The sequence below is a fragment of the Prionailurus viverrinus genome, chromosome D3, assembly GCF_022837055.1.
Source record: "Prionailurus viverrinus isolate Anna chromosome D3, UM_Priviv_1.0, whole genome shotgun sequence".
Taxonomy (NCBI): domain Eukaryota; kingdom Metazoa; phylum Chordata; class Mammalia; order Carnivora; family Felidae; genus Prionailurus; species Prionailurus viverrinus.
The window spans coordinates 18,579,713-18,606,678 of NC_062572.1; the positions used below are offsets into that span (position 1 = coordinate 18,579,713).

The 26,966-nt window shown below is 51.2% G+C and overlaps 1 protein-coding gene across 2 annotated transcripts; it reads right to left on the reverse strand.

Annotated features, from left to right (window-relative positions):
• Positions 1-715: 715 nt before the first annotated feature.
• Positions 716-26,722, reverse strand: KCTD10 (potassium channel tetramerization domain containing 10). Of its 2 annotated transcripts, none has more exons than XM_047827183.1 (7): positions 26,657-26,722; positions 20,333-20,546; positions 11,222-11,391; positions 8,136-8,222; positions 7,775-7,827; positions 6,347-6,542; positions 716-2,463 (listed from the first exon to the last, which is right to left on the reverse strand). In XM_047827183.1, the coding sequence occupies exons 1-7, from the start codon at positions 26,657-26,659 to the stop codon at positions 2,239-2,241; spliced, it is 948 nt and encodes a 315-aa protein (XP_047683139.1). In that variant the 5' UTR covers positions 26,660-26,722; the 3' UTR covers positions 716-2,238. The 2 variants fall into 2 exon arrangements, with proteins under 2 accessions (XP_047683139.1, XP_047683138.1); XM_047827182.1 differs by having other exon boundaries at positions 8,136-8,225.
• Between the last annotated feature and the right edge of the window lie 244 nt (positions 26,723-26,966).

Sequence of the window (26,966 nt, forward strand, 5' to 3'; positions counted from 1 at the left end):
CCCAAAGCTGTTCTACTTTAACTGTAAGCTCTTACACTGTAATAAAACACTTTACCAAATCTTAGGCCAGTGTTTTTACTTAGATGGTTCTTCAGTATAAATACTGACCTTGGTTTGCCCTTCGTGCTCGCATAAAAATCAGTTCCTTGTAGAATACGTTTGCCGACAGAGCTTGGACCAGCCAACGCTTCCTGTCAGCTCCTGGCTCCGCAGCTAACGGCCTCCCTCACCATGGAATGTTTCAGGAACCTGTTCCGTTCCCGAGAAAGCAAAGACTCAAAATGGAAAAGTGTAAAGACTGCCAGAAACATTAGCTCAGACGGTGTAGAAGCCCAAACAAATCCGACTGTCCCACAGACGTACTGTTCACAGAAAGATTTAAAAACACAGTTCATAGGATGGCTTTTCCATTCCTACAGAAAACATCAGAACCGACACTCGCTTTAACGTTCTAAAAAAGTTCAACCCAAATGCCAGGGTTGGTGTTTAAAACTTAAACGGTATATAAAATATTTACGAAACCGTGTTTAAGCCCCCTTTCCTGTGCACTTAATAAAATCCAAATGGCTTAGTAGGAAAGTCTCCCACACAACAGTTTAAAAAGCATCGACCCCGTACATGATTTTTAGGTTCAATCAAGATTGTTTTAGTTTTATTGGAGGCTTTGCTGCTGGATACAAAATAAAGGCCTATGTCTCAAGAAAGGCAGTATGTGCAAAGCCTAAGCTGTAAAAACCATTTCAAAATATAAGCTCGTTTTTTTTTTTTTTTTTTGGAATACATGGTGTCAAAGGCTGCCCACGTTAACACCTTTGGTATAAAACAGTAACATTTCCCTTGAAAAACAGACAAATTCCATCCATTCCGTCACACACGTTCACATCTCCCTTAACTACTCTACCTAATCTAGTCGCAGCCACATCAGCCACAACGCACTTATGTCCCTTCGTGGGCGCAGAGGAGACTGGGAGGTAGGTCACCGAGAACGTCCGTCTTGCACAAGCAACCGTGCAGACAGCCGGGCTCCAGCGTGGGCCCCCTGCGCCCCACAAGCACACGTCCCCATCCACAGTCGCACACGTCCCTTAAACATGAACACGCACATTTAACCGGACCACAAAGGATGTGCACAGCCTCAAACTCTTGCTCCCTGTGGCCACTCCATACTGTAAAAATCAGAGGAAAAGACAAAAAAGGGATCTCCAGGTGATGGGTGCCCTGAGACTGTTGGTGGGGGTGGTCTTCCTGCCTGGCTGCCAGGCTCGGGGAGGGGAAAGAGTCCGGGCCACGTCCACTTTCTAAGCAAAAGGCAGGGCTTCTACCCGAGACAGCCCAGCTTAACAGAGAAGAAGGGCGGAGGAGGAGGAATGGATCCCAGGAAGCAGCGGTGTGAGCTCCACCTGTAACCAGGCCAGATGGCCTTCCCACAACGGGGTTGCTCAACAAGGAGGCCAGGCAGAAGGGGCAGGAATCAGGGAGAGGGCCAGGACCCCAGCACTCCCTGCCGGGGACGGCTCTGCCCTCGGCCAGGCATGCGGGGTCCCAATGAGCACGGACCACACGTCAGCCCAGGGGGCAACAGGCCTGCTCCTGACCCAGAGTTACGCCAGGACAAGTTAGAGGCACGAAGCTCGTAGGTCCTATCTTCCACGCCACAAACTGCAATCATTTACCAATAAGCCATAGGCGCAAAAATCCTGCCGCCGCGGGTGCTCCCAGCAAAACCCCGGATGGCCGCCCAGTCTATAGCACACAGGAACCGGCAGCCAGTGTGCTGGGCTGGAGGACGACGACACAGGATGCTCCCAAGAACGTCTGGTGGCCACCAACTAACTGGCAGGATCCCCCTCGGAGCCGTCCAACTGAACCCCGAGGGAATGCCGCCCCGAAGCTCAAATAGGTAGTCCACACCCACAAAAATAAATACTGCAGACAACATCTCTCACGTCCGCTTCACACCCATTCATACTTTTCTCCGAGAACCAAGAAAGCCTGGCTCCAAGGATTCCCCGTTTCCCACGGAAGGGGGAGACCTTGGACTCCACTTAAGAACAAGGGTGCATTTCCCCCCGGGGAAAGACAGTCACCTGGTCGAAAAATATCAAAATCATCATCTGGCTTATTACAAAAGTATCTCCAGGCTCCGGGGGAAGTGGAAGGCGCCCGGAGCCTGCAGGAATCAGAGTGAAGAGCAGGGGAGGAGGGAGGAAGGAGGAGGGAGGCGGCTCGCTCGCTCGCTCACTGGTGGAGGTGCGCCCGGTCGTCGGGGCGCTTGATGTGGATCCGCCGCACGCGCTCGATCCGCTCCCGCTCCCGCTCCTCGTCCTCATCCAGGTGGTGGGAACGTCCGGCCGCCCCGCCCGTGGCCTCCAGGAGCGCGTTGTCAGGTCCTCGGCCGTCCTGGGCCTCGTACAACAAAATATTGAGGGTCTCCTCATAAATCCGGGCCTCTGGGAACTCCACCTGCACCCCCACAAAACACAAGGCAGGTAGGTTAGCATCACACACACACCCCACCACCTCCGCTGCCTCCTGGGGTTGCCAGCAGGGCCGCTGGCCCCTTCAGGCCCCTAAGGATGCCGTTTAAGGCTGTCCTTACTATTTTCAAAGTAGTTTTGATTTTCAATAGGCAATACTTACACACGGTGCTCGACACACAGGACACAAAAGGGACGCGGGGCAGATAAAGGTACGTCTGCACACACACACACACACTCACACGCTTTAGAACACACAAAGGGTGACCCACCACACACACTTCACCTTTTGCTTTCCCCTAACACAGGCGATCCTTCCCCATCAGGGGGCTGTAAGACTGTAACGACGCAATTAACCGATTAGGTCGTTTCCAGCATGTTTCTACTAACAACAGACCCGTTCCCGTGGAGCTGTTCCACACCTCGGAGCAGCCTTTAGGGCAGCAGTACTCTTTGTGAGCAGGGACCAGCTGGAAAGGACATGACCCCTCCTGCGTGGCGAAGCTCTGTGACTGCCTGGTACCCTTCGGGGCTACGGCGCTGTGAACCAGAGTGGGTGCACAAGTGGGTCCCGGGCACTTGACTCACAGAGACTTGGCTTTCAAGGGCAGGATTCGGAGGTTCTGAGAGAAATGGGGAGAGTGCGTTCTACTCTATTTCCCACGGAGGCCACACAACCAGGAGAGAGAGCACGCAGTGGCTGAGGGCTGTGACACAGAAATAGTGGCGGCCGGATTGGGGGGAGGGACCAGTTTGGAGTAGCCTCTAACCAGTAGTGAGGTTATGCCTTCTCCCCCACCAGTACTGTCCAGAGGGAGGTCAATGCAGCCTGTGACCCTGAAACTGGCATCAGCTCAGAGAGCTCCAGAGGGGCCACTGGATACCCAGAGACTGAAGGAAAGTTCTCGGTTCTCCTTTTTTTCTCCATTCTCTTGCACCCCAACCCTCCCTGCCCAAATCCTGTGGCAGCAATGGCTGGAGACTGTGGGAGTCAAAACTCTGAAGGGGAACCTTCCTTTCTAATGAGAACTGTGGTCTCATCAGGATGGAGTGAACCTGGGCTACTATTTTCCTCTAGCTTCTTTATGCCGTTAGGCTGCAGGTAAGGATACAGTCACAGGCGGTGTGTGGGAGAGCAGGGAACTGAAGCCCCAGTCTCCGGTCAGAGGGCTGAAAAAGGGGAGCCCCAGGGAAACAGCACCAGAAGATTGTGAAAGAAGGGCACTCAGGAAAGCAGCTGCTTGGGGTTGTGCAGGAACTCCTGGGCCTGAGCCTGGCTGCCGATCCGTCCCTCAACAGCACGCACAGAACGAAGCAATGGGCCAGACCGGTGCCACAGGCACAGACTGGCCCTCAATGCAGCACGGATCTGAAGGCTTTGAAAACTGGATTGTCATTGGAACGGCAACCCACAGCTGGCTGGCACTTGTGACCTGAACCCAAGTGGGTCAACCGCCTACTAAAACAATAAAAAACAAAAAACAAAAAACAAAAAAAAACGTTCTCTTTAGGATTTAACAAGATCTAAAAGCCCTCTAACATTCGGGATATCCAGGATACAATTCGAAAGTCTGTGTCATCAATGAAGAACCAGAAAAATCTCAACTCCTGAGGGAACACAGAATCAACAGATGCCAAGTCCAGGAGGCCACAAGATGCTGGAATTACCTGATGAAGACGTGCAAGCAGCTATTATAAAAACATCTCCACAAGGAAGGGTGAACTCTGTTAAGGCGAATGCAAACACAGGAGGTCTCAGCAAAGAGACATAAGATAGAAGACCCAAACGAAAATTGTTACTGAAAAATACAACACCCAAGATACACACACACACACACACACACACACACACACACACACACACACACTTACTGGAAGGGCTCAATAACAGAATGGGGAGGACAGAGAAGAGAGTCCGTGAAATTGAAGATAGAGCAATAGAAGTGTCAGTCTGAACAACAGAACAAAGGAGACCAATAAAGGGCACAGCTCTGTGCTTTATTAACACCAAGTCCCTAGTGAGTCGGAATCAAGAACCAAATGGACAACATACGTATTAACTATCTGCTTAAACTTTAATTTCAGCAAGCCAAACCCTTTCCGGCTTAACCACAAAAGACAGTTAAATGATTAAAGGAATTAGTAAAGCACTTGGCATGCTGTACCAAGAGGGATCGAAATTCTACAAAAACCCCCAAAAGGAACATCTGTACAGTTACTTGGAACAACAAAATATGAGTGTCAGCCCCAAAGCATAGTCCCGAAGGCGTGGGCCAGAAGAAGGAACCTGCGCCTGTAGGGGCAGCCGTGCCCCCACATGACCCCCTGCAAAGCCAGGCGTGTGCTTCTCCTGGAGAAAGGAAAGAGCCCTGGGGACACAACAGGAGAGCAAAGGAAGCTGTGGCTAGGGGCCCGGGCCCATCACCCTGAGCCCCACCTCTACCCTATTTCAAAAACACAAGCACAAGCTCACCCCAGAACCTGTTGGCTAATCTATAAATAGTTGGGATCAGATCATGAGGCCTCTGAATCCCTTGTTCCCTGTTAAACTCTAAAAACGTAAAGTCAGTATTTTAAAGCTTAATCAGATTAATATGATGATCGTCCTGTTATTATCCAAGGACAAAGGCAACCCGTGTATATAACAAAACCAAACTGACAAGGCGGGGAAGCCAATGACAGATGGAATTCACAGCCCTAAAAAAAAGTTCACAGGAGAAAAGAGGCATGTGTCTTGCTGATGTGGTAAAGAGAAGCGAGCGAATCTGGTCTCCCTGCCCTCTTTGAAAAAAAAAGGAACCTTAGGGGTTTTCCCTCCTTGGCTATCTTTAACTAGTATGTATCTTTCAGGATGTATTCCAAATACCAATGACAAAATGGTTTAAAAGTTTAAAAAAAAATGTTTACAACTCTGGTTTCTACTGTGTGGTCTCACGTTCTCTCTGCCTTTTCTGCCCAGGCTAGCTCTAGAATCACACACAACTGTGCGTTCCCGGGGCCTTAGTGAGGACAGTACCCCAAGTGGGTGATGCACAGTCTTGTGCATGAAAACCTACCTGGCAGACCCTGCAGGTCCCTGGTGATCGGGGTTCCCTTAGCAAGGATCCGAGGGAAGTGACAGAGTGTACTGGGGGATTTCTGTTTTGAAAAGAGGAAGAAAACCGAGTTGCAGAGCCCAAGAAGAGTAAGCATAAGACCTCCAGGGAGCGAAGTTCAACGAACAGAGCACCGCACCTCCAACAGCGCCTTGCGGCATTATTGGTTTGGAGAGGATGATACGGAAGGAGATCCACAGAGTCCAGATCAGTCAGGAAGTTGTGTGCTCAGAAGGAAGCCAACAAGCACAGGAGCTAAGGAATGCCACGCAGGCCCTGCGAGGGTGGAGGGCCACTCCAGGTCAGTGCGTCAGAGGGCAGACAGACGGCAGAAGTCATAGGTTGTGACTAGAAAGCCAAGGTCAAGCTCTTGAAGGCAGCACTGTTCCTCTGATGACTGAGATGGGATGGGGCCACGCTGGTGGGAGATGGTGGTGCTGTGGAACAACACAGGCCCTGTCCCGTCACCGACAGGAGACGATGCAGGTGGCGAGGTGACAGCAGCATCTGAATCGACCTTTACAGCCAAGGGACTTAGGTGCAGTATGACTGTCCCTATTTGCTCGTCAGAAAGGAGAGGGCATTCTGTTTCTGCAAGACCTACAAGTGACTCTCCGGGGCCCAAAAGATAATGAATGTTTTCACAATGAGCAGTCGTGCATCAAGGAAAGCACTTTCAAATATTTTCCCTCTTTAGGTTTATTTTGCTCAAGGGGAAAGGGAAGTGGTACGTATTCTGACCAGTCACCCAGAGCCGTTCCCCGAAGGGCTTACCTTGGTCTGTTTCTTCTCCGTGGCATAGACAATGGAAGTACAGCAAACCTCAGCGATCTTGCGGCCCTGCCCGTAAAAGGACCAGCAGCAGATTTCATCCCCGATGACGTCCTTTATGAATAGGACCCTTCCATTAAAGCGCAGAGAGAGCTTATCAAAGAGCTCAATGTTTTTCAACATATTGTCATCAGAATTGCTGCAAAAGAGCATTTGATTAGGTGACTGCAGACCGGTACTAACTGCAGTTGAGTTGTTTCCACATCCCTTTTCAACCTCCCAAGGAGCCCAGGAGAAGGGCACCGCAGGCCCCGCTGCTCCACCAAGGAAAGGGAGGGCCAGAGAAAACAGGTAACTGCCCGAGGCCAAGAATGCCAGAGCCAGGCCTCCAAAGAGACAGCTCTAGCCCCTAAGCCTGTGCTCTCAATCAGCCTGCCAGGGCAGCTGCTTAGCTGGGCTCTGCCGGAGATGAAACGTGAAAAACTTGGCGCCTGTGGGTGTACAGGCACCAGGTGGGGAATGTGGAGGGAGCCCCACGAGTGGCAGGACAGAGCTGTCCAAAGGAGACTCTTCATCTTGGGTCAATTTCTGGGTCTTGAGTAACCTCATTATACCCCCTACAACTGAGAACACATGGTCCCAAGAGCCAGAAGGCATTCTAGAAACCTGTATGTATTGCTGGTGGAAATGTGAAATGGTGCAGCTGCTTTGGAAAAACAGTTTGGCAGGTCCCCAAATGACTAGAGCTAGGGTTACCAAAGGGCCCAGCAATTCGGCTCCTAGGTACACCCAAGAGAGACGAAGACCTCTGACCACACAGAACACGTGTGTTACGAATGTGGTACGAGTGCTCACGGCAGCATTCGCGATGGCCCCCCCCAAAGCGGAAACGACCCTGAGCACCCATCACCTGACGAATGGATCAACAGGATGCAGGAGATATCCAGATGATGGGATATTATTCAGCCATAAAAAGGAAGGAGGTACTGACACACGCCACAAGGATGAACCTTGAAAACGTGCTAAGGGAGAGAAGCCAGTCACAAAAGGTAATGTGTTGTATGATCCCGTTTACATGAAGTGTCCAGAGTGAGCAAAGCCACACAAGCGGAGGCCAGCGGCTGCCAAGGGTCGGGGGTGGCGGGGAGTGAAGAGTGACTGACAATGGGCTTCTTTCTGAGGTGACGAAAATGTTCACCATGTGGGTACGTGGTGATAGCTAAACAAGTCTGTAAATGCACTAAAAATCACTGAATTATATACTTCAAAAGGCCACGGTGTATGTGAATTCAGTCTCCTGTCGTCTGTTACCCTGGGCACCCTCCCAGTACAGACAGCCACCCTCACTGGAAGGTTAAAGAGGAGCTGGGCCTGGCCCGTGTGAGAAGCTTTCCTGGCGAGGGTGGGTGACCTTTATCGCTGACACCTTACCTGGTATACGAGTATTTGTTGTTACTTCTGTTGTAGAGCAGCTTCACGGCTGGCTGCAGGTTGTTTTAAAAAAGAAAGAAGAGAGTCACTTGGAGCGGAGGTACAGAGGACCGTGGGCTTCCCGCGGGGCTGGGCCCTGCCACCAGGCCCAGAAGGCAGCTGAGCACAGCTTGCAGGCTGGCGGGGGGCGGCGGGGGTGGGTGCGTGGGGAGGGAGACTGCAGGAGCCCATTCTAGGGGAACAGGTTCCCATTCTTCACCCCTTCTCAGGCCTTGCTCAGGGACTTCTATAGGTTTCAATTTCAAAACTTACTCATGATTTCGGTAGCCAAAGACACGCCACAAGGGTGCTTCGAACGTACCTTATTTGACGTTGCTATAAGTTTCTGCTCTTCCTTGGACGAAGTGATGACAGGAACTTTGCAGAAAGGCTCATAAGTATCTTTGTTCTGCTGGAACAAAACACGCTTTCAGCCTGGGAGGCCTGCCCAGCAGTGGATTATTTAAGCTGGCCTGCTGGGTAAAGACAGGTGCTGGCGAGGGAAGGTGGGGCCACCAGCGCCGGGAAGAGAGGAGGATTCTTACCACCAGTGAATCAGGGGGAAGGGGAGGGGGACGGCCAAGGGTCGAGTTCTCTAGGAAGTCTGCTCTTTGGTCAGGGCGCTCAGTAAACCCTAACAACGAGGACATGTTTCCGCCACCCAGGGAGCCACTTGAAAATAAACTCTAAACACAGTGGATGGAATATGATTGTGTAGAAACACCTAAAACCCCACGGCAACAACCGTGGAAGAACTTAAAAAGTATAAGCCTACGGAGAAGAATGGGAGAGGGGAGGTCAGCCGTCAAAAATCTGAGCCTGGGAAGCAAATGAGGAATAACCGAGGAGAAAGAATCCTAGAGGTTCTCAAAGAACACCCGTGAAGGCTGGTGGGCAAAGGGCCAGAGCAGAGGATTGCTAACCAGTCAGCAGAAACACCGGTGAGATGCCCCAAGTACATCCCCTTCCCCTGGCAGAAGAAAGGTCTATCTTTCTGGAGTGGTTTGTATGGGTGAGGACAGGGCTGAGCCACTCTTCTAAAAACAGGGGGATTGCGCGAGCGGTCGACACACTAAACGGTGAGCCCCAGCTCCCAGCTCCTTCCCCTACTCAGATGGCAGAAGGCCCCCAGGCAGGCTTCTAGCCACCAGGCAGGAGAGTGGAGGATTCCTCCACGGGGAGCTGATCCGTCCAGGAAAAGGCTTACAGACTCGAACACTGGGGATTCCCACAGAAAAAGCCTTTTCATCCGCCAACGAAGCCCACTGGACGAGGCTCACCCATGCACCGCACACACAGCTTTTCAGAACTCTACTCTTGAATTTTAACAGACCCAAGATCACCAGATTATATGCGGAAAGCCTCTCAACCGTGAGACTGAAACCAAAACAAAGAGAAAAAGGGAAGGAGCCCAACGATGAATGCAGCAGAAAGAAAACTACAAATGGTATTATCAGATGAAGGAGAGCACATACGGAATCCTATGAAATAAGATCAGCGTTCTAGAGAAGAAAGAGCACTCAGAGAACATGAAAAGGCTCTGGGAAATTAGAAATATGATAGTAAAAATGAAAAGTTCAACAGAAGGGTTGAAAAGATAAAATTGAAGGGGCGCCTGGGTGGCGCAGTCGGTTAAGCGTCCGACTTCAGCCAGGTCACGATCTCGCGGTCCGGGAGTTCGAGCCCCGCGTCGGGCTCTGGGCTGATGGCTCGGAGCCTGGAGCCTGTTTCCGATCCTGTGTCTCCCTCTCTCTCTGCCCCTCCCCCATTCATGCTCTGTCTCTCTCTGTCCCAAAAATAAATAAACGTTGAAAAAAAAAAATTTAAAAAATAAAAAAAAAAAAAAAAAGATAAAATTGAAGAAAACCTCTGAGAAAGTGGAACAGAAAGATAAAAGCGACAGAAGCTGGGAGGAGGTCAGTCCTAGAGGTTTAACTTCAGACTAACAGAAACCACAGAAAGGGAACCTGGAGGGCTTGTCTCTAAGACAAAGATGAAACCGATTCGCTGGTGTGTCTAAACACGCCAATAGGAGACCGACCTTTCTGACCATTTAGGGATCAATTAGAGATATGTACTTAGAAAACCAAGCAGACAAAACAATGAGGCAGTCACTAACTCTGGCAAACCGAAAAGTTGCACAATAAAAATGTTCACTGTATACTCTGTGGCTCAACTGTTAACAATATTTAGACATCACAACGTAAACTCCGAATACTGATTTAACCAAAGCTGTGATAAACACTATATTGGAAAACTGGAGAAGGAATATGGGTACCTAAGTTTGGTAGTGGTTGGCGGTACTGCATGAGCAAAAATTTAATTTTTGTCTCGCAACAGCAGATGACATTGAACACTGAGATGTCAATAGATAGCGTAAGAAAGTAAATAGAACTGTTGAAAGAATTAACAGAGGAGAAAGACACGATGTACACACATTACTTTAACAAACCTAAAAACGAGGGGTGCCTGGGTGGCTCAGTCAGTTAAGCATCCGACTCCTGACTTTGGCTCAGGTCATGACGTCACAGTTTGTGAGGTTGAGCCCCGGGTCAGGCTCTGCACTGACAGCTCGGAGCCCGCTTGGGATTCTCTCTCCCTCTCTCGGCCCCTTCCTCTCTCACGCACATACGCACGTGTGCTCTCTCGCAAAATAAACCGACGTTAAACCAGCATAAAAATGAAATAAAAATACGGAAGTAAAGGCTACAGCATTCAGTCAGATTTACGGTGAGTTCACAGACTCGCAGGTCGAGGGGGTACGTGGAAACAACAGATCGCCAAGGAGCCAGGCCGTATGGGAACGGCTCCAGCGGAGGCCCAGAAGACATGTGGCCCGAGGGAGGCACAAACAAGAGCCTCATGCATACAAATCCAATTCCTGTGGCATTATGAAGGAACTCTTCTGATCCTCGACCATGTTGGAATTTTGCCTGAAATAAATGGCCGCCGGCTATGTCTAGAAGCATTTTGGTTTTACAGGGATTTTGCTATCACCAGAGTTGACCCCAATGATCCTAACCCAGGTGCAGCTGAGGAGTGAGGGGTGTCTGAGTCTGCAGAGATTATATGAGGCTCCCAACAGTGACTGGTGGGGTGAGAATAAGTCCTGAGATGGGTCCAAAAAACTGATCAAGTTTTACAGCCCAAAGCTCAGTACTGAAGGGTTTCAATGTACACATGAGATGACCCAGCACCATGGCGACTGAGCACAGTTAGGTGGCCTGAGCATCACAGGGAAGCCTCTAAGGGGTCCCTGACCCAAGGAGAGAGGAGCTCCAGGGATACTTGTGAACCCACACGTCTCAGTGAGGGAGGAACTGCCCCCATTTTGTAGAGGACGAAAATGAAAAAGGCAGGTGGGCCCAGCACCTCCCCACCCTTATGGGGAGAAAGGGGGATACCTACTTGTAAGGCTGCCTGGCATTCTTCCACCAGGCCCTGGACCAGGTAGTACTTGGCTTCTGCCAGCAGCTCCTCGATCTCCCGGCGGCTCTCGGGCAAGGGGACCGCCCCGTCACGAAGGTAGTTGAGTATCGTACCAAAGTGTTTCCCACACCGGTCGATGAGGATCCAGCCTGCGGCGGCACGAGGATGAAGGGAGGGCCTAGTTATACGGACACTCGTCTCTTGGAAGGTGCTGAGGAGAACTGGGTGTCTCTTGGCTCCCTCGGCCTCCCAGGGAAGAGCAGGACCGCAGAGGGGGCTGTAGCCCCACCTGCCCAGCGGTCAGCGAAGGGCTGACCGAGCCCTGCCTGGGAAGCACTGCAATGGTCTCCAGGCCCTGCTGGCTGGAGACCACCCCAACCACGGACTCACCTGCTCTTGGGTTCTTTTGGATGCCAGGACCCCTGGGGCCTAAAAGTGGGTTTCTCAAGTACCCTCAAAAACCCCTTAGTGCCTTGGACATCCCAAGAGTGCACAACACCTGGATAAAATGGGTCCAAATGACCACACCCCAATGACTGGGGAAAAGCGTGAGGTAAAAATACCTACTCCCTCTTTCTACAATGCTTTCAGGTTGTCAAATAAGGAAGCAAAAGACGGCAACGTCTGACTCCCCAGAGGGATCCCCAACGCCCCCCCACACCACCACGGGACACTCCACCCTCGACTCCCCAAACAGGCCCTTACTGGCTAGTGACAGCGACTGCAGAGGAGACGGTGAACCCGACAGACCCTGTCCCAGGCAGCCGAGTGTAACATGGGGAGACGGAACTCGCTTTCATTAACTATGGCAAAACGTGCCGACTGCTGACCAGAACCGGGCACGGTGAGACGCCCTTGGGGGTTGGGGCCAGCTGGGCAAGCCTTTGCTTCGGCTTCTCGATGGCCTCTCCAGTCCGGGCACCGGCCTGCTATACCTCCACTAGGAACCCCCAGGCTTCCACAACTCATCTTCAGAAACACCAATACCCCGGAGCAGGGTGGGGTGAGGTGGAAACTGCAGGAGGAAACAAGACCGGAGCCGGGGAGTGGAGCGACTGAAAGGAGAGGCTGGGATGAAGCAAAGATGTGGTACGACTCGTACGGCTCGACAGAAGCCAGGGCATCTAGAAAGAAGCCAGTAGAGGAGCGCCCCCTCCCCCAGGCCAGCAGGGCAGCCCCAGCAAGGGGTGTCCCTAGGTCTTCTGTCCCACATTACAGGTGCGAGGACGCCAATGCACAGGGCAGTTGGGTTCAGGCGGGCACCAGCAGTTTTATGCCCCACTCCTCCGGGTCTGTCGCTCAGTCTGGGAGAGGCGCACACACTTCCACTCCTCACGCCATGGCATCCCGGCCCAAGTCCCCCTCTGGCCCCCAGGCCCTGACCCCAGACAAAAGCCCAGAGCAGCAAAGACACCTCTTTCGTATCCAGAGTCACAAGTCTGTCCACCACCCCTTCCCTAACCTGGCCGTGCCAAGTGTGCTCTCGGGGTTTCAGGGTGCCACTTGGTGGTATTCGTCACAGTCGCTAGGCGGGTTTGGGAAGAAGGCCATTTCCATATTCCCGTCCTACAAACTCCTCAGTCCGACCCTTAGGTCAAAGGTCCAGTCTTGCCCTCCAGACGCTTGCACTTGACACTTCCACACAGCTGCCCTTCCCAGCTGCCCACACACAGCCCTTCCCAGGGTAGCAAACACAGTGCAAGCGTGTGGCCCGGAGTCAAACCCTGGCCTCGAGGAAGGAAGAGGCGTTCGCAGGCATGGTAAATCACAGCATCCTGACAGTGACCGCTGGACATCATCCCACCGCTTCCTCCTACATTTGAGACGATAAAGCACGGATGTGGTATCTGCCATGCAGCTCGGCCGCCTCCGGGGCCTGGAGCAAGCAGCACGAGTGCGTGTAGGTGGGCCGGGCCGGAGGCTGACCGGAGAGCACGTGCCCTGCCCCTGGGGACAGAGCACGGGGAGGCTCTTCCTCACTCCGGCAGAGATGGCCAGGCAGGAACGTGGGCCCAGGGCTGCAGGAGCCTCTGATATTCCAAGAGAAGCCAGAATGCAGGTTTCTCTGGGAAACCTCCTGATTTGTAAATAATAGTGAAGCAAAAGGTCACTAATCCACGCTAGGGCAAATGAGACCTATCTGCAGGCCACCGGCTTACGACCTGCTACCCTGGATCAAGTGCTTTCCCTCCAGGGAGCAGAGAAGGTGTGGAAGGATCATTTTATCTTCCCAACAGATCTTTCAGAGGGAGGCTCAGTCCCCTGCATTGTCCATGGATGACAACAGAGACTCGGAGGGGTTCAGGGACATTCCCAAGTTGGGGATGCAGGACTTGATCACAAAAAGCAAGTAAGAAATTCACAGGAAAGCTCCTTTTCACCAATTGAGAAGACGCGCAGGATCTCAGTCTTCAGGGAAACGGCAACCAGTTTAACTTGGCGATTCTGGGAAGAAAACGTCCACGTTCTGCCTTTGACGCATGGACAACTTAGCCTGCTCAGCAAGAGCAGGGGCCCCTGAAATCAATTATCCAAGTGACAGTCCGGAGTTTCCATAAACGAAGAGACAGACCGTGACATTGGGCGCCAGCTCAAGAATGCTGTCAGGAAATGCTTGTGGTGAAGGAATCATACTTTGGACAAATAAGGGCAAAGGAGCGAGGCACGCTCGCCATGAGGTTTCAATTAGCATTTTGATTTTAAAATATTTTAGTTGCTTTCAAAGCCAGAATCCACCCCCTTTGAAACAGCTCAAATGCCTGGCGTGTAGAAAAGCCAATGGAAGTCAAGCAGCTCCTGGCTTGTGGGGCGTCTTTGCTGACGCCCCGGAGCACACAGGCTGTTGCGGAAGGCTGTACAAGTCAGGGCGGCCTGGGGTCGGGGGGCCCTTTGGCAAGGCTGAAGAGCAGAACAGGCAGGCACAGACCGGAAGGCTCTGGAATGGTCTGGGAGATGCCGCACGACCCGACGGCTAACAGCAAGGGCCTGTGTCGGAAACCCAGTTCTGCCGCCTACCTGCTGGATGACACAGGTGTTTCACCGAACCTCTCTGTCCTCCAGGTCCTCTCCTAAAACTGGCACCCCACAGGGCTGGTGTAAAGGCACGATGAGAGAATGTACTGGAGACACATAGCACAATGCTGGGTCTATTGGCGGCACTCAAATGAGGTCTCTGACAATGAGCCCTTTACGCGTCTCTTCATCACTGCTGGAGGACAGAGCAGTAGCAATGTCCGGAGGGGGTACAGTCCAGCCCGTGGGAGTCTGCGTGGCTTTCAGGGTGAGCCGGGGAAGGCTTCTCCCAGGGACAGGGGACTGGGCGACAAGGTCTGCCTCCTTGTGCTGGCCACCAGCACACCGAGTGCTTCTTGCTCCTTTCCCCTTTCCCTGCCCCCCACCTCTGGGGCTTCACCGACCTCTTCTTAGCATCCTAAGGTATTTATACTATTTCGGGGGTTCCCAAACTTGCCTGTTCATAAATCACCTGAGGCACTCATTACATATTCAGATTCCAGGAAGCTGTCCCATTCCTGAACCAGAATCTCTGGGGCAGGGTTTCTCAGCCTCAGTACTAGCGACATTTTGGACCGGATAATCCTATGTTACAGAGGGACTGTCCTGTGCATCACTGGGTATTTAGCAGCATCGCTGGCCGCTACCCACCAGATGCCAGCAGCTCCCACCCTCAAATTGTGACAATCAGAAAGGTCTCTGGACATTGCCAGATGTCACTTGGAGGTCAAAATCATCCCTGGTTGAGCACCAATGAGGTAGATCAAAGACCTAAATGTAAAAAAACAATGTAAAAATGCTATCACAAGTCAGACTGGAGAAGATATTTACAACATAAAATCACAAAGAAATGAGATCCAGAATATAGACTTTCACAAAGCAGTAAGGAAAAAAAAGGCAAACAGAAAAATGTGTAAATAAGATGCAATCAGGCAGCTAAACGATGAAACACAAATGACCAACACACATAAGAAGATGCTCAACGGACTAGAAATTAGGAAATGTTAAATAAAATGACAGAGCACCAGTTCATAACCATCAGATCGGCAATAATTAGGAGGTCCGACCGTGCCGGGTGTTGGCAAAAATTCAGACCACTGTGGGGAGTGTAAATGGGCACAACAGCTAATACCTAATCAAGCCAAGGATGCTCTCCCGGATTCCCCTTCTGCGAATAAGCTCCAGGAGAGAGCTCCCAGGGGCGGGTAAGATCTTAAATGCTGTAGCCCTGGGTCTAGAGCCTTTTCATTTACCACAATAAGAATATGACTTTCTCTGTGTGCCATGATGTGGCAAAGGCTGGGAAGCGCTGCCCTGGAGAAGCTCACACATGCCAGAGAGTGTTTGAGAAGGGCAATATTCCTGACAGTGAACACTGGCAGCAGTCTGAACAGCTATGGCCAGAATACGGGTCCATAAACTACAGTATATTCCCCAAATGGAACACAACTACCAATATTTGAACTAGAGCTACGTATCATTCATGGCTAGGTTTCACAAGCATAATGCTAAGAAGGCAAAGAGGCTACAAACGACGTAACACCACTTATATAATGTTGGAAAACACACCAACTCTGTCTTGTTTGGGGACAGAAACTGCAGAGCAAGAGGCATTCACTACACATTCACATCGGTGGCTTTCACCACCAGACGCACAGTAGATTCCCCTGCGGAGCCCCTCCAAGCCCTAACGCCCCAACCACACAGCTGCCCAAGTACATCTGGCTCTCTGGGTGGGTGGGGACCCAGGCAGCAGGATTTAGCTCTCAGGTGACTCACTAAGCGGCCAAGGTTGAAATTCACCTACTGACCCCAAAGTCAGGCCAGTGGTTACCTCTGGAAGGGAGAGAGGCAAACAAAAAGGTAGAGAGGCCACATCAGCCCAGGCAATGTTTTCTTTCGTGTCTAAGTGGGGGTGATGTGGAGAACAAAGGCAAAAGAAATGTAGAAAAACTTAAATCTCCTTACAACTTGCAGCCCATTGACACGTACTGGAGACAGGGTGACCTTCCCTCAGGAGCTCAGCTGCCTAGGGGCAAATGGCAACCTTAGGTTGACCTCAGCCCAACCTCCTGGATCCTGTGTAAGTCTTTGTTAACATGTAAAAACCCATTTGGGGGGCGCCTGGGTGGCTCAGTCAGTCAAGCATCTGACTCTTGGTTTCAGCTCAGGTCACGATCTCATGGGTTCGTGGGTTGGAGCCCCGCGTGGGGCTCTGTGCTGACAGTGCACAGGCTGCTTGGGATCCTCTCTCTCTGACCCTCCCCCACTTGTGTGCGAGGGCACACTCTCTCTCTCTCTCTCTCTCTTTCAAAATAAATAAATACACTTAAAAAAATCCATTTGGAAACTTCCTTTATCTCTGCCCCCCAAATATATGTTAATAATCAGTCTCCAAGCATATGGCCCACTGATGCACATACATCTGAAGGGTCTCATAACTAAGGTTTTGCTAGATAGTAGTCAATGACCTTATTTTAACACCAGCTAGCCCCTCAAGGTCCTGGAAGCCTTCCTTCCAAATTCCTTAGAGACCTACCCTATTCCCAACCCACTCCCAACTTAGAAGTATATCATCGGTCACTCCTCACAATCCCAGCGCAGCTCCCCACGGGTCCTGTCCCTGTGCTTTAATAAAACTTCCTTTTTCGCGCCAAAGACGTCTCAATAATTCTTTCTTGACCGTTCGCTCCCAGACCCTAATACTTCTCATCAGGGATATGAGGGAGTTTGTTTTATTAATCACAATTTACAAGCTCTCACCGTATTTCAGAACTCTAATTTAAGGCAGGAAGCATGGAGATCGCAGGGAAACCACGAGGTACTACGGTCTTCCCACTATTACACCTGACTTCCCCACTGGTTTTCAAGGAAACGTGTGCTGATAATAAGATTAATGACTCCGTTCTTTAATCTGGTTCACACACTCCCTCATTCCAAGAATATTAGCACGAGACCAGAAACCACGGGGGAATGCGGTGGGGGGGGGGGGGGAAGCACAGTACCAAGCAACAGGGACCAAATAGGCAACTAACTACAGGCGAGTTCTAAGGCAGAACTCTTACTAAGGCAAGGTCCCAAATAAATCCATGTTGACAAGGAATCAGGTAAAAATCCCGGCACTGTAAGAACTGTGCTTTTCTGGGGAGGAGCGTGGGAGAGGCCTGCTCATTGCCAGAGTCTTGGCCGTCTTAGAAAAGCCACCCTTTGGGCGTAAGGTGCAGAACACTCATCCCCAAGGCTGAGGCAGGCCACTTCTCCCCAAGGCACCGCTAAGACCTGCTTCTCCACAGCCCCTTACAGGGCTCCTCCCCCCACCTGGACACCCCACCCAGGCGGGATGAAGCGAGAGTGAACAGCGCCCATTTAGAGAGTCTTCCAACTGTCAGGCACTCCACCAAGAAATTTCTAATGTTAATGTCCTCTCTCACTCCCGTAACAATCCTGAAAAGCACTGCCATTCACAACTGAGGAAACAGGCTCAGAGAAAGTCACCCGCCCAACGTCCCATTGCCAGTAAATGACAAACGAGCCTAAATTAGCCCAGTGCCCGATACACACAGAAACGGCTCCATCAACGTTAGCTGTGACTGCTACCGGACTCAAACCTGGTCTGTCTCACTCCAACACCCAAATCCACTCACTCCAAGCCTCCCCGTTTAGGAACTGAGCGGTACAAAACTCCAACAGGCAGAAGCGGGAGAGAGTCCACCACCCATCCTGGGCCCCAGGTTCTCTCCAAGAGCAACCAGTTTCTCAAGCACCCTTCAGAGATTTCTAGCAGCTCAATACATTGCTGCTCTGTGCCTTTGGAGTCCCTGTTCCTCAGCCAGCAGGACACAAGGCTGGATCCGCTGCTCTCAGCGAGCTGCACTTGATATTTTGGCCCGTTTGTGGCAAACCTCACTGAAGCCCAGGGTGAAGCTGGGAGATGCAGGACATTTATCCCAGTGTGTAGACCCAATGGTGTATCTGAGGGCAACACTGAGGCCCCCGGTCAGGCTGTGCAGTGTACTCACCAGGGGCCAACGGACTCACCTTGCCCGGCACAGCGCGGGCTGGAAGACCAGACGCAAAGCTGGTGGGTGACCTATAAAGGTTGCTGTGCTCAGGTGCCCTGGCCAGGGTAAGAGCCAGCATGCCCTGAACTCAGTAGCCTTTTTTTTTTTTTTTTTTAAGTCCCATAGCTTTTAAAATGCAGTGCTATGAGCTTTTCGTGATAGGCAGGGGGCTGGAGAGCCAGTGGAGCTCTGTGAAAACGGCCAAGATCGGAGTATCAAAGACAACCCTGCTTCCCTGAACATGCTGGATTTTCCAGGAAGCACTGGGGACAGGACGTCCTCTAGCAGCTGTTTGGAAGCGGGACCCCCCTGGTGCTGTCCCTGCATCTCTCCCAGCTGGGCGATCGAAGAGCTGGAGGACCGGCTCTTCCATGGCGTGGCATTAGGCCAGCAAGGCGAGGGCTTTCAAAGGAGATGAGGCTCCAACTTCACTTCCAAAGCAACTCAGCCGCTTTTCCTGAGCACCCCCCCCCCCCCCGCCCAAGACTGGGTAGGGCGGAAGAAAAACTACAACAATCCTGGGTTCTCAGATAAGGTCTGTTTCCTTCAGCGGCTGGGGCGCTATTGTCTCAGTCTCCACAAATACTCCCGGGGCAGTGCTGGGTGCGGCACAGCAAAGGGGATCCTCCCACTCATAAAAAGCTCCAAGCTTTCTGGGTGAGACACAGAAGAAAGCTCTGAGGTTCCAACCTCATTCACCTGATGCCTGGCCAGAAACCCAAACTCACAGGAAACTCAGCGAAACAGAACCTCCAGCCCTGCAGCTGGGCCTTCTCCAGGACACAGGGGGAATCACCCTCCCTAGCGACCAGCTCAAGCTTCCTCCCTCCTAGGATCAGAGGATGCACTCTGGGCACCAGGCTTAGAGTCCCCAATCCCACCTACTTGTAGCAAAACCGGCCCACCTTCCCAGGAACCAATGCCCCGGCAAGGCAGGGGCATGGGCACAGCAGCCAACCTCAGAAACAGGTAAAGGAGAGTCCAGCCACATCCTAAGCAATCTCAAGCCACAAAATGAGCCTCATGTGACCTGCCCCATGAACCCAGCCAAGGGAAGAATGTCCCCCCCTTGCCAAGTGCCCTTGGATTGTTCCAGGTGGGTAGGAAACAGTTACGGTGAGGTCGCTTTAAAGAATTCTTTGCCTTGGGGAGCCTGGGTGGCTCAGTCGCATCCGACTTCGGCTCAGGTCATGATCTCACGGTTTGTGGGTTCGAGCCCCGCATCGGGCTCTATGCTGACAGCTCAGAGCCTGGAGCCTGCTTTGGATTCTGTGTCTCCCTCTCTCTCTCTGCCCCACCCCTGCCCATGCTCTGTCTCTCTCTCTCTCTAAAATAAACAAACATTAAAAAAAATTTAAGAAAAAAAAAGAATTCTTTCCCTTTTACCAACGTGACTTTCCATGAGAAAAAGGTAAAAAGAAGAAGAAACACGCACGGAGTATATACCTATTGAATACTATGCACCAACAGCCCCATGAGGTGGGTATCACTAATGGGGAAACGAGAACAGGTTAAACCACCTCGTTAGGATCACAAGATCCTAAATCCAGTTCTGTCTTTGTCAGGCCTCCATCCCAGGAAGACAAGGGTCCACAGAACACATTCATGCCTCTCCCACACTGGAGTTTCACTCTGAAGTCACAGAATCATCGCTTGAGAACTGGCAGGGGACCGACTAGGGCTGCTAGTCCAGCCACAGAGCTGTGGCCTGGAGGAGGGAAGTGACTTTCTCAAAGTCACACAGGCAATCAACAACAAAGTCAAGACTGTGAGTCCCCACCCAGGTGACCCCAGCCCACCTTCACATCTCGACTTACATGTCACTTCCTTGGGGAAACCCTCCTTCACCACACCCCCCGCCCCACCCGGACTACATCTGCTCTCCCGGTTACACGCTCCCAAGGCCCCCTGCACACTGAGAGAACACCGAGCACAACTGCCATTTAACTTTGGCCTTCTGAACTCGAATGACCCCTCAACCACAAGCACGTCCCCAGCGCCTGGGGGGCAGGCTTACCTTCGCTGTCAGTGAGTACTTCCATGCGCCCGCTGAACATGGCTTTCAGCATGGTGTCCTGCTTGGTCAGTGTCTGCATGGTGGTGTAATAGAGGGCTCCGCCCACGTTCAGCTTTACGTACTTGGAGCTGGGGCTCGTGCCCTTGAAGGAAGTGGTGCGGGTAGCAGCCGCTGGCACCGCTGAGCTCACCACACTTTCTCCTGACATCTCTTCCTGCCAGTGGAGAAGACAAATGGTCACCAGGGTCACAGCACCCGGCCCAGTTTACCTCTTTCAGCCTGTGGGCTGAACCTGGCCTCCAGGTGTGTTTTGCTTGGCCCAATTATAGACCGCATTTAAAACTTCAAGATTGCTCTGAAAGTTGACGACACAGGCGAGTTCACAGAAAAATCCAGGTTCCCGGCTTCTCTTAAAATTAGAGGCCGAACAGGTCAGCAGGGCAACAACTGGTGGGAGGTGGGGTACTGGTTGCCCCAAACCCCACCCAGAGAGCTCATATACTGACCTCACCTGCTGAACCCGTGAGCAGGAGTTTACCACTAACTGTTGAGGTGGGCGGACTTCCTTTCCGCCTGTTCCTCATATAAGCGAACACCCGGGGCACATCCGACAGCAGCTTGAAGCACTGCCCCGGTTTCTCTCGGTCTCCTTATTGCCATGCGCCACTGGATGGCAGAAAGTGCTATCTTTCAGCTGAACTGCAAGTGAAATTAGCCTTTATGAATTCAGTGGGGTCCCAACTACCACTCCTGACACTTTCTGCTGGGGGGAGAGGGGGAAGTGTTTCTGGGGATGAAACAGGTATTTAAAAACCCTTGGAAATAAAGTTATTGCAAAATAGAGACTTCCTGTACCAGCACCTCCCAAAACAGCCAGATCCGATGACAGTCTCCTTAATGGCACTGCCAGTTCTTGTGTCCATCTCAAAGCAACGGCTGCGCTGATTTAAGCAAGCCTAGGAAGGAGACTGGGACCTGGCACCCGTGTACTCAAAGAAAACATCTCTTCGACAGGTAAAGGCCTATGGCAGGAGGTGTCCAAGAGTGGGCTGAATCTTCTTTGATCGATCTGGGGCACAGCAAAGGGGAGGCAGCCTGACGGCCAGAACCTGGCCTGGCACTCCTATCTGGGCCGTGAGGTTCGCACTGAACGTGAACAATTCATAGCACGTCACCATCTGACAAGGCCACTCGGTGGCTGATGGATCAAGGCACAAACAAGACTACCCCATAATTATGCGTGAACGCAGACAAAAACAAGAACGTCGCCCCAAACACAAAAATGACCAAACCTCCCCATATCCTGACTGAGGCAACTCACCGCTGCTTCTTTACCAGTTAGAGCTTCAGCCCCACTCCATTCTTCCCACCTTCAAAACAGGAATTACTGAGACCCAGTCACAGAATTAACCCTCCCTCCTGACAGCATTCAATATCGAGCAAAGCCCTACTTCCCTGAATCCTCCCCCAAATCACCCAAGGCAAGCCCCAATCCTCTTTCCGAGATGCTCTGTGGTTCTCCCTCATGGCAATAAGGAGAGAAAGCCAACTTTGACTATAGGCATACTCCTGGGGGTTTTGACAGCACAAAACTTTAAAAAACTATACCCTGATCCTGAAAAAGGATTTCTTAAAATTCTTTATGCCTTTCTATCTTTTCTGGATCTCCCACAATTAACATGGATTACATGTATGATGGGTAAAATACAAATGTTATTTTTCAACAGAAGGGACTAATGAGGGGCAACCCACTGTCCATCAATCGGTAATAGCACAGGCAATGACCAACCCTCTCGACCCCCATCCCCCCAGAAGAATGGCCTGGAAATCACCCACTGGAGGACTCATGTCAGGGCCCTGCAGAATGACAGGAAGAACGGGCTTCTGGAGAGAAAAGTGTTTTCTCCAGAAGCATTCCTGCATCATCAGGTGAATATATCATAAGAAGGCACGTTTTCAGAACCTCAAGCTTAACTCACCTGGGGTCTCTGTGGGACCCCTCCCCTCCAGCTTTCCTTTGAAATCAGTCCCCAGAAACCCCACACTAATGGTTATCACCAACCATTCTTCCCAGAAAAACTCTTGTCCATGGGATGATAGAAGTAGCTGATGAGAATAAAGAGTTTCTTGGGGCGCCTGGGTGGCGCAGTCGGTTAAGCGTCCGACTTCAGCCAGGTCACGATCTCGCGGTCCGGGAGTTCGAGCCCCGCGTCGGGCTCTGGGCTGATGGCTCAGGGCCTGGAGCCTGTTTCCGATTCTGTGTCTCCCTCTCTCTCTGCCCCTCCCCCGTTCATGCTCTGTCTCTCTCTGTCCCAAAAAAAATAAATAAACGTTGAAAAAAAAAAAAAAAAAAAAAAAAGAGTTTCTAAAAACTTTAAAGACCTAGGGCGGGGAGTGGGGGGAATGAAGGCTTATAGTTGTGGGGTTTGGGGGTAAGGCTGGGGGGCAGTTAGGGAAAATTGCCCAAAATTGAAATACTTTTTAAAGTTCCTTTTTAGATGTAATTTACACAAAAATAAGTGTTTTGGGAAATGATCTGGCATTCTGTAAGGCACCTACTGTGAAACACAAAAAAAGTCTAAGTATACTGCAGACTGCAGTGTACTTTTACTTTCTGATACCTTTTCAAAGATAATTTTCACACCATAAAGCATATTTGAAGTGCACAGTTTGATGCGTTTGGGCCAGTATATGCGTCTGTATAGCCACTACTCGGATCCAGACAGACAGCATTTTCATGGTTCCAGAAAGCCCCTCTATGCCTTTTCCCACTCCTCCCTCCCAGAAGATACCAGTTTTCATCTCTACCACCACATACAACCATTTAAAATCTAAACAATGCTGGAAGACAACTATCGTTATTTCCACCTTGTAGATTTGGATACCACATCCCAGAGAAGTTCAGTCACTTCCCAAAATGCGTTGGTACTGGCGGTGGGTCAGTGACAGAGCAAGTAAAGGACATGGGCAAGTCCTGTCTGGCCTTGAGCCCATGATTTTATCAACATTCATGCTTGAAATATATACAGCTACAACATGTAAATTGAGGAGCCCCCCCCCCCCCCACTTCTTTACGAATTAAAAAAGAAAGCTTTGAAAATAGATGGGAGGCCATGTGTGGCTAAGGGCTTGGGTTTGGACATCACGCCTGAATTTGAGCACCCAGCCCTGCCACTGATCAGTTGTGGGCGAGTCACTGGAGTCTAGTTCCATCTATGAAACAGGGACAACGGCAGTGTCTCCCTCCAGGATTGCTGTGAGGGATGCCAGAGAGCACTCAGCACCGTCTCTGGCTCAGAGCAAACACTCAAACATCAAAGACTCACACTATGATTATTTCAAAATGCTCTCAAAAGTCTCAAATGATCTTCTCTGAAGACAATGCCCATTTCTAAGGACACCCACCTGAATCACTAAGAGATAAAGGCAGAAACCATCCTGATCTAGCCTTGAGACTCCAGAATAGACGGGAAAAAAAGCTCCAAACCTTCCTGGAGCCCACCCTTCCAAAGGTCAGTCACCTCAGTACTAGGAAAGGCCCTTGGCTAAATGGTTCTGTGTTCTCGTCCCTGAGCCCACACTGCACCGAGCTAAGGACACAAAGCAGCAGACAAAAAGCCTCTCACAGCAAACCTCTCTACCGAAGACTCCCCAGCCATTGCTCCTGGGATCCTGCTTTTTCCCTTGCTTCAAAGATTTGATTCCATCATTAATGAGGCTGGGGAGGGTGGGGCAGGAGACAGCAAAACTGGTTGTGAGAAACAAAGATGGAATTCATACTTGAGGTACTGGTTACCAATTGTATTCCATCAGAAAAGTTGAACCCAATTAGGGAAGTCAAGGCTTCTCTCTTTCCCACCTCCTCTAAGTCTCCTGTAGCAGATTCTGAACAGTGGCTCTCCACTCAAAAAAAAAAAAAAAAAAAAAAACAACCCAGCAGGGTCCTATCCCTGTAAATTCTGATGTAACTGATCTGGGGCGTGGCCTGGGCAACAGAATTTTTTTTTTTTAACTCCCCTAATGTGCAGCTAAGACTACAACCCACTGCTTGAAATAGTTCTGTATGCCTTAACTAGTCTGTATTAACCTCATCACCTTGGAGAAGCTCCCCAACCTCCTGTTCTATTGGCCCAGTGAATTCTGACCACATGTAAAAATAAACCAAAGCATCATAAGCAAAAGCCGGCCCCAATCTCACAGCTTCGGAGCCAAAGACAGGAAGTAACTGTATATGTGCTTAGAAAATAAAAATCAGCCCAAGGGGGAAAAGTGTTGGCTTGAAAAGAGGCCCCCCAGACAAGTACAATAGGAAAAAAGGCACCAACTCCCTGACCCTTGGATGTTTTCTCCGCAGTTCTCTGTGGAACTGTGTCCCCTGTGTGTGTATGCTGGGGGAAACGGGCACGTGGAAAGTTTGATCAAAAGTCTGAGGAACCTAGGCTACAGGCTCTGTTCCACCACTTCCGGTGTGAGGTTGAGACAAGCCTTTTGACTCAGTTTCCTAAGCTGTCAAATGAAGTGAAGGGCATAATCTTCATAATAACCTTCAGGTAATGTTAAAGTACTTGGCACCTGGTCCTTGGCATTCATTGTTTCCCTTCTGTCCCTTCAAGCTTCCTTAAGAGGTCCCAGCCCCTGGCTGTACTACAGTCACCTGGGTGCACCGTGCCTGGGCTTCACCCCAGGCCAATTAATCAGAGTAGAGGAAGGGCAGTTCAGCAGTATTTAAGAAGCTCTTCAGATAATTCTAACGTGCGGCCCGAGCTAAGAGCCACAGGGCTAAGGGGTTCCTTTAACCAGCTTGATCTCAAGTCACTGTCTTGAGGCTAATTATAAAATTTCCCCCAAACTAAAGGCATTGCTACAACTCAAGAAAGTCTGCTGTTCCATTTCCACCAAACTAAATTAAGGCGGCCCGATAACTGTAGCATTATTTTGCATCCAAAACTTGCTTATAGGGCAGCTACTGCTATTTCCAAGCGTTGTGCCGAATTACATTCTCCTCCTTTGTGTGTCACGCAAACTATTGGCCGATTTCTCTCAAGGATCTAGTGAGGAAGAGATGATCACCAACCCCAGTTCTGGGGGGGAGAAGATTAATAATCAGAACTATACGTGTCCTCTGACTCAGGCCCCTTTCGTTACATAGTCCAAATCAAGAAATCACTAATCTCCGGTAGGGCTTGTTAAAACAGATTGGTGGGCCCAACCCCCCACACTGATTCAGTAGTCAGTGGTAGGGCTTGAAATTTTGGCCATTCCTAGCAAGTTCCCAGGTGATGCTGCTGCTGCTGCTGGTCTAGAGACCAGTTTGAGAACCACTGGTTTAATTAATGCCTTTCCCCCTTCAGGTAGTCCTTATTTTGCATAAAATGGAGTAAAGTTAGATACAGAATGGCTAAGTATTCTTCAGCAGGGTCCTTGAAACTTATCTTCTCTAAAGACTGCATTTTCCAGTTAAAGACCAAGCAAAGAAGTAAAAGCTAGCTGGACTTTAGTCATTCCCAGCCAAGGCCAAAGAGCTATTTGAGGAAGAGACCCCTGAAAGATCACATGCAAACAGAAACTTTAGCACAGCTGGGTGACTGACATCCATTCCCGGCTCCTTAGGTGTGGCCACTTCGGGTCCCAACGGAAGTGACTAGATAGGTACCAAGGCGCCAGTTAAAGGCGCTGGACTCCGTGGCGAAGGCACCCTGACCTCAGGCCCCTGGCGTTCCTTCAGGCGCTGGATGCACATCTGCCCTCCCCTCCAGCTCCCTCGACTTCTTTCACCCGCTTCACTAACCCTTGTGTTCAGAAGCACCTGGAAGCCCCTTCGCCCCTTCCCCGACACCCAGGTGCTCCAGCCACAATTTCCAAAAACCCCAAACGCTCCGCCCCCAAGGAAGCCCACGTCGCTCTCTCATAACCTAACCATTCTCTTTCGCAACACCCTCCCGTCCTCGTTTTCCACTCCAACGTCCATCTTCGACGACCCCTCTTTGTTCTCTTCACGATAACCAATCCCACTTCCAATGAGCACTCAGGACTCAGACAACCGAACTCACCCACACACATATCTACTCTCCCAAGTCCAAATGCTCGTTCCCGATCCCCAACAGCCAGGGACCCTCCCACCCCCCAACACACACATACAATTATCCACCAGAGCCCTTCCCCCCCCCCCCGGCCTCGCCCCCCTCCAACCCCCCAACCGCCTCTCCCCTTTCGCGACTGCCCACAACGCAACCGCCGCCCTCGGCCCCTTCCCCCTCTACTCAGCCTCGGCCGAGCTCTCTCGGCCGCCCAGAGCCCGCAGGTAGTGGGCACCGCCCTCCCTACCATGAAAAGTCGGAGGACGCCGGAGTCTCCAAACCCGGACTGAAAGAGGCAGGAAACACCCAGCTCGCGCAAGCCGGGGGCAGAGGCGGGGCGGGGGCGGGAACTTCCGCTGCCGCAGCCCGCTTCCGCCCCGCAGAGGGCAACTTCTCAAAGGGTCCGTCGTAAGCCTAGACGTTGTTCGCGTTCCTTCCAACCTCACCCTCTGGGATGGGTTGCATCTCCCCTCGTCTGGGTCAGGAATTTATCCCGCTCTTGAACGGTCTGCTTTTTTTCAGCTTCCAGAAAGGAGGGCAAGATGCAGGGAGGTTGT

Bases quoted from the DNA above. Each gene is read 5' to 3' on its own strand.
- KCTD10 (XM_047827182.1), bottom strand. The intron at 11,392-20,332 runs GTAAGCCTGCCC...GTGCCGCCGCAG, and splicing joins AGTACTCACTGACAGCGAAG to GCTGGATCCTCATCGACCGG. The intron at 7,828-8,135 runs GTACGTTCGAAG...AACAACCTGCAG, and splicing joins TTATAGCAACGTCAAATAAG to CCAGCCGTGAAGCTGCTCTA.